The sequence below is a fragment of the Bison bison genome, unplaced genomic scaffold (genome assembly GCF_000754665.1).
Source record: "Bison bison bison isolate TAMUID 2011002044 unplaced genomic scaffold, Bison_UMD1.0 scf7180017864205, whole genome shotgun sequence".
NCBI lineage: Eukaryota > Metazoa > Chordata > Mammalia > Artiodactyla > Bovidae > Bison > Bison bison.
The window spans coordinates 1,665,752-1,672,997 of NW_011494777.1; the positions used below are offsets into that span (position 1 = coordinate 1,665,752).

At 44.9% G+C, this 7,246-nt stretch overlaps 1 protein-coding gene across 3 annotated transcripts in view; it reads right to left on the bottom strand.

The window, feature by feature from the left end:
* Nucleotides 1–1,455: 1,455 nt before the first annotated feature.
* The window catches only part of KCNJ1 (potassium inwardly-rectifying channel, subfamily J, member 1), a 32,965-nt gene continuing 27,174 nt past the window's right edge, over nucleotides 1,456–7,246 (bottom strand). For all 3 annotated transcript variants that reach the window (XM_010844683.1, XM_010844684.1, XM_010844682.1), the window contains one exon: nucleotides 1,456–4,941. In XM_010844683.1, the coding sequence (XP_010842985.1) occupies nucleotides 3,802–4,920 (1,119 nt within the window). In that variant the 5' untranslated portion in view covers nucleotides 4,921–4,941 and the 3' untranslated portion in view covers nucleotides 1,456–3,801. The remainder of the gene's footprint in view (nucleotides 4,942–7,246) is intronic.

The following is a 7,246-nucleotide window of genomic DNA, read 5'->3' on the forward strand; positions in this document are numbered from 1 at the left end:
TGGAAGGACCCACACCCGCCCTCACCGCGCCTCGCGCCCCCCCAACCTCAGCCCCCTTGCAAGTCTCCATCTCCGCAGGGCGCAGCTCCAAGGAGTCCAGCTGGGTGCATCTGGCTGGGGAGATTAAATTATTTTTGAATTCCTAACTGAATGTTCTTTTAATGGAAACTTAATGACAGGCATTGAAATAGATTTCCTCCGTAACCCCTCCTCGTGTGGCGCCCCCCACGCGGCTCTGTGCAGCGCAAATTCCGATAACCTTTATTCCCTACCCCTGGACTTTTATCTCCCCAGTGACAAACAGCCCTTGCTGGACAGAAAGAGGAAATTCCAGTCATTGTTCTCAAACTTCTGGCTTCCAAAATAAAAAGCTCTATCTCCCCTGTCAAGCTTTGATTGACATGCACTTCCTGGAATGGGGAGGACAACGGCCCGGGGGCGGGGCCAAGGCCTTATTTGCATTCTGATCATCGGAGCACAGGGGACGGACCCCGTACTAGTCACAGTCACCCTGTTGAGGACCCATCTCCTGTTTCATGTAAAATCTCCAAGGAAGACACCTCCTCAACTGTCCCCGTGATCCACCAGGGAAGTTCTCTGCTGTCCATGGAAACGGACAGGCCAAGCCTCTTGCTCTTTAAATTTGGCAACTTGGAGAGGAACTTCTCCTTCCACCTTTTCTGTCTTGAAGAATACAATTTTAGACAGTCCCCCACGTCTTAACTCCAAATATTGGAGCTTGAACCACCCTAAGACCTAGAAGGTTAAACCAGGATCAGACTCTGCAAGTCAAAACCACAGGGCGGCAGAGCTAAGCAGGCCATTCAGGGGGAATCAGTCCCCACCCACCCCGCCAATAGAACACTTTGAATATGGTGATGCACCATGCGGTTCAGTTTTTCTCGAAAGGACTAAGAAATGTTGAATACCTTTTAAAATGGATAAATCAGTAAATAGAACCATAGAGCACACCGGTAGCAATAGCAGTCCCTGTATGTTCAGGCCTTGCTGGGAACCCTGCTACCACCTTGGAATAAATGTTTAATGCCTTTAACACTGGCATTGAACTATGGGCAAGATGGCCCTCTGGAACATTCTGTCTCCTATGCATTTTATTTACTCACTGGGCTCCTGTGCCTGTCATAACTCTCTCTCTCCGTTTGTCCACGATTCTTAGGCTGGTTTGGGGTTCCAGCCACCCCTTAGGTGCCTTCAGGGACTTATTTCATCTGCGTGTAAGTAGTTGCTAAAGAGTCAATGTGACTACAATGGTGGCTCAGCAGTAAAGAATCCAGCTGCAATGCAAGAAATGTGGAAGGAGCTGTGGGTTCAATCCCTAGGTCGGGAAGATCCCCTGGAGTAGAAAATGGCTTCTCACTCCAGTATTTGTGCCTGGAGAATCCCATGGACACAGGAGCCTGGTGGGCTACAGTCCATGGGGTTGTAAGAGTCAGCCACAACTTAACAACTAAACAATAACGACCACAACAAAAGTTTCAATGGGAATTTGCATTAAAAAGTAGACTTCAAGAGGTAGAATGCCTTAATCCTAAGGAAGGAGTCCTTGGAAGCAGACAGTCTTCCATCAAATAACCTGGAAAGAAAGGTCATTCGCAAAGGTTCTGGTTGTTCTGCTCTTCTAACTATCAAGAGGAATGGATCGCCTATGGTGACCTATTGATCGCCTATTCACTGCCAGCATCCCCTAGCATCTGCTAAGGAGCAGAACAGACCCTCCAATCTGTAGAAACACTGGAGTCATAAACCTTCATAGCAATGGGTCAGCAGAGAATTCTAGCTTCCTCAAGCTTGTTACCCCTGATTTCCTTTTGCTCTGTCAGCAGATTAAATGGCAACGCCACACGCTTACAGTCACGGAGTGATGGACCCGTTGGGTCCACCATTACGGACACGGACAAAGTGCACAACTCTGACCCCAGCAGACTCCTCACTCGTCTTCGTCAGAAGGACCAGAGACTGTGTGTGCATCTGAACAAACTCCACCCCAGGCCTGGGAAAACAACGCCACCAGTACCTGCAACTTTGTGCCAAGACTCACACGGAGAGTTTTGAGGGGCCACTAGGGAAGGGGGCACGTCTGCACCAGAGGTCATGTCCTGGGGACGCTGGAGTCAAGACAATAGGTCACCCCTCACACCTCCCGGGAGAAAGCCCGCCCTCCCCAAGAAGACTGTCACTGGTTGGTCTTTCACACTAAAGCACAATGACTGACACTTGGGGAAAGGACGTCACAACGTCAGAGATTTAATATGTTAATCAACACACTGAAAACATTTTGATTCCTACGCAGTTTTGGGTACCGTCCTCTCCAGAATACATTCAAAATAACATGGGGGGTGGGGAACTGAACAAGACATTCACAGTTAAATCCCCTCCTTCAGAGCAAAATAAAATACTCCTCTGTCCATGGAATTCTCCAGTATTCTTGCCTGGAGAATTCTATGGACAGAGGAGCCAGGCGGGCTCCAGTCCATGGAGTGGCAAAGTGTTGGACACAGACTGAGCGACTAACACATGCATAATTTAAGGATATCACAGTGGTCTCTTTGAGGAAGATGTGGTGTTGGCTCTCAGAGGCAGGAAGACCTAGCACTTTTCTTATGGGGAAGTCACATCCCATTCCCCACCCTTCCATGCTTCTCCTTTTGAAACAGCATTTCAGTTACAAACCCTCAGGCGAAAAACATAAGACATGTTTTTCTCGGAAGCGTTAGCAGTGTTTTCCGTTCTAAACTGCCTTTCCACTGTCAGACTCCTCATTGCCTTCTTGGAAGATCAGCAAGTACTGTTTTAACAGATTTGAAGCCAGTGCCTTCTCCCATTGAACACAAATGAGAAGAAATATCAAACCTATTTTCAAACCAAGCATCCTTTCTTACAGGAGAGAGTCCATTGAGATCCCAGAGTGGTGCTTTAGCTTCTGTCTAAAAGTACATGGGCCAAAGCCCTGGCTTCACTGCAGGATGTCGGGATGGCGTGGAGCAGGCTGTGTCCCACGCTCCTCCCCTCATTGGGTACTTAGAGATGTGGGGTCCATGGACTGGGTCTTCCCTGCTCTGGGAAAGCAGCATGACCCAGACTAATACAAAAGCTCCATCAGCCAGGGCTGGAGAAGATCAGAGCTTCACAAATGTTCACTGGGCATCTGTCTTTTCTCACTGTCATTAATTGGTTCATCTCCCCCAACTCAGGAGGCAACTTTTCCTTTAAGAGCCAATGTTCAAATAAAAGTGATTTCTTTCTTATCAGTAGAATCAAAGTAAGAATATAGTTTTCCCCTGATCTTCAATAAAGCTCATAACTGCTTTAGGGAGACTCTTAAAAAGATCTCATTTGGCCTGTCCATGAGGCTTTCAGTCATTTTTGTCTGTGCCAATCAACACTGCATGATTTCAAATAATCCTATTAGAGAGTTTATGTGAGCTCCTATGGCTCGCATCCTGGAAAAGGGAATGGCAGCCCACACCAGTACTCTTTCTTGGGAGATCCCATGGACAGAGGAGCCTGGAGGGCTCTGCACAGAGTTGGACATGACTGAGCAACTGAGCACATGGCTCCCATATTTCAATTTCCTGTAAATCCATCCCATGTTCTCATGCAATTAACGTGTAGAGCTGTGTGTCTTGTAGGATCATGGTTTGGGGGTTCAGGGGCTTTGTGCAGGGAGACTTTAAAGGCTCTCCTCCTACTGTCATACCCCAAATTGTTGATTGTTTCATAATGTTTCTAGTCAACTAGGTATCTTCAAGATTTCACTGTACTTGTGTGGAAAACTCAGTGTTACATTTTGGTGTCGTCTGTTTCATTGACTTCTGACAAGACGAAGTTGGGGTTGTCGTAGCCTCTTTTCATCTTGGCTCGAGCGTCTTTCTCATTATAAAGGCACATGGCACAGTGAGGCGTCTCCACTTCCACAGTCTTGCTAAAGTTATGGAAGTCCACTCGGTATTTCCCTTCCTTGGTCTTGGACACTATGGGAGCAAAACGGTAACCCCAGAGCACTTCTTCTGGGACGTAGGATGTCCGGACTTGGCAGGTGGCACTGGTTGCCTCCACCGTGCCATCTAAAAACACGACTAGTTCAAAGTCCTGCTGGGGAAGGGTTTCTGCTGCCATGTGGAAGAAGGGGCTGGTGTGATCAATGACATGGTAAATCGTCAGTGGGGAGATGAAGAATAAATTTTCATTCCCTGCGTCAACCACAAAGTTGATATTGATCTGGTCCAAAATGATGGTCTCTCCTTCAGGAGTGATGGTGGTCCTTAGAAGCTTTCCGTATATGTGACTGCCGATGAGGAGGCTCTTCCGAAGATTAGCCACTCGGATCAGGAGACAAAGCTTCCCACCCCGCTTGCTGATCACTGCGTTCTTGCTGAAAGTAATGGTCTTGGCGCGTTTTTTGGGCCTGGAGATCTTGGCTAAAATAGCACCACACATGAAAGAATTGATGATGACGCCGAGTATAGACTGGAAGATGAGCAGAAAGATGGCAGTGCCACACTGCTCCGTCACACACCGGAATCCATAGCCAATGGTCACTTGCGTTTCCAGAGAAAACAGAAAAGCTGAGGTCAGGCCATTAATGTGTTCCACGCAAGGGGTGTGGTTGGCAGGGGGATGGAACTCAGGGAGGTCTTTGTGGACGTAGGCGACCACGTACCAGAGCAGGCCAAAGAAGAACCAGCTGCCCAAGAAGGCTGTGATGAAGATGGTCATTTTGTATCTCCACTTGAGGTCCAGCACGGTCGTCCATATGTCCACAAAGAATATCAGCCTCGACTGTGCCTCCACGTTGCCAAACTCAATGTTGCACCTTCCGTCTTTGGAGACCAGCCTCGCTCTCCGCCGAGAACGCCCAAAAAAGCGAGTGACAAACCATTTCCGAAGATGCTTGAACATTCTTTCTGTCAACACACTGATCTGAAAACACATCAAAGAAAGACAAAACAGAAGAAAATTATGTGTATTGCACTAATGAGCTAAGTGACTCACATGAAGAGCTGTCTATGAAAAGGCCATTCAGTACAATCTGTGTGACTGATCACTTGGGCAAGCTGACAACTTTATTCTGCATCCCACAATGCTATTTCCAGTAAAAACTCTCTACTCTAAGACCATATGGCTTGAAGATAAAGAGGAAAACTAATTACAGGGAGATAGACATGTAGAGGAATCTAAGAGAATATATATCCACGTGTTTTCTGACCTTAGTCACGCCCAACCTTAAAAATGTTTCTTATAACACAGACATACAGAACAGACTTGTGGTTGCCAAGGGGATGGGAGGTGGGGGAAAGATGGAGAGGGAGTTTGGGATTAGTAGGTGCAAACTAGTATATATATGATGGATAAGCAGCAAGGTCCTACTGAATAGCACAGAGAACTATTCAGTATCTTGGGATAAACCATAATGGCATAGAAAAAAAAAATCCATCTATTTATCTATCTATATATGTATGTATAACTGAATTACTTTTCTGTGAAATATAAATTAACACAACATTGTAAGTCAACTACTTCAATAAAATAAAATTTTAAAAATGTTTATGATAACAAATTATGACCTGTACTCTGATTTATTTGATAGTATTCTTTAAACTGACTCTCCTTTTTTCTTTAATAAATTTAGCCTTATGCTAAGCAAAAATATCTGTGACAGCAGAAACTTGATGCACTATTTACATTTTTGGTTCATATATAGAAATAAATAACCATGGGGAAAAGTTTCACAACATATTACCTAAATCACCTTGTAGCTAGAGAAATTATAATCCAATTCAGTTCTCTCATTTATCTAATGAAGGAATTGAGAAAATTTCAGTGACATATCCAAAGTCAGGTACCCTAGCAAAAATGAACACAACATTGTAAGTCAACTATAATTCAATCAAAATTAAAAACAACAACAAAGTCAGGAACCTGACCAGTGGTGGGATGACAACCAGAACATGAGTTTCTCTGCTTCCAGGTCAGAGGAATCTCTACTTCACTTGTGTCTCAGTTATTACTTTGTTTATATTCTAAAGTGAGATTTCTCTGGAACATTTTAACACAAGCTTTGATCAACTTCCTTATTTTGTGCTCAACATTACTTGAAACAGAGTTCCTCAGCACTGTTTAGTCAAGTCTTATCATAAGATCTGAGACGTTTTCTCTATGGATCGCAAGCCTGGGATGCCAAAATTCCCAAAGGGAATAGTAAGATGGTCACTGTGTCTCCCACTTTCTTCCCTGCTCCCAAGCTGACGGATGGAGCACTGTGATTTAACAAATCCTACATAAGGTAGAACCATGTTTTATTCACTCATCTATCCTAGCTGTTAGCACAGACCATGGGGGTTACTATTTATTCAATGACAACTTTAATTGAACAACATTGAATAAATGAGCATCAGTGGAATCATTCTGTGAATGAATTAAGAGCTTCAAAATACTATGTGGGCAAAGGTCTCATTAAAAACATAATTGTAGCTTCCATTTTACAGCATAGCACTGAAGGGATTTCCCCCAAAGAGCCAACACAGCTCAATATCCCGGGGTCATAACACTAGACGGCCCCCTCCCCTAGGTGTGCCCACCCCACTCCCAAGGTGTGCCTGTTGTGGTTAGCAGTGTCTTCGTGGTATTTTTAATCAAATGCAAACACGTTTCTAAAATAGATTTCAAAATCCCCCTTCAAAAATGTGTTTATTCATACAAACTAGGAAGCGAAACCAACTTAGTGATAAAAGTTAAACAAAAGTGATATTCTACCGCGTCTTGCCCATGGCCTTCAACTATGTGAAAACACAAGAAGACCCCAAGTAAAAGTGGTAAAGAGAAAAAAACAAATATATATAAATAAAAGAAAATATTACCAGGAGAGCAGACAGAAGTTCACTCTCTCTGAGGGCCCTGCTCTCATCCCACCCAATATTCATTGACCTCAAGCCCCCAAAGAGTCCCAAGTACATGGTCCCAAGAGTAACTCAGCCAGGGAAATGGTCTGTTTCTTCCTCAATCCTTCCCTTTCTCTGCACACATCTCATCTCATTTTGCTTCTATCCACTGGGGACTTTCTCCCTTTCCCAGGTTTGTGGAAGCTCAGACTGTTTCCAGAAGCTCTTCATAGGGTGAAGTGAAGTGAAGTGAAGTCACTCAGTCGTGTCCAACTCTTTGCGACCCCATGGATGGTAGCCTACCAGGCTCCGGGTCCATGGGATTTTCCAGGCAAGAATACTGGAGT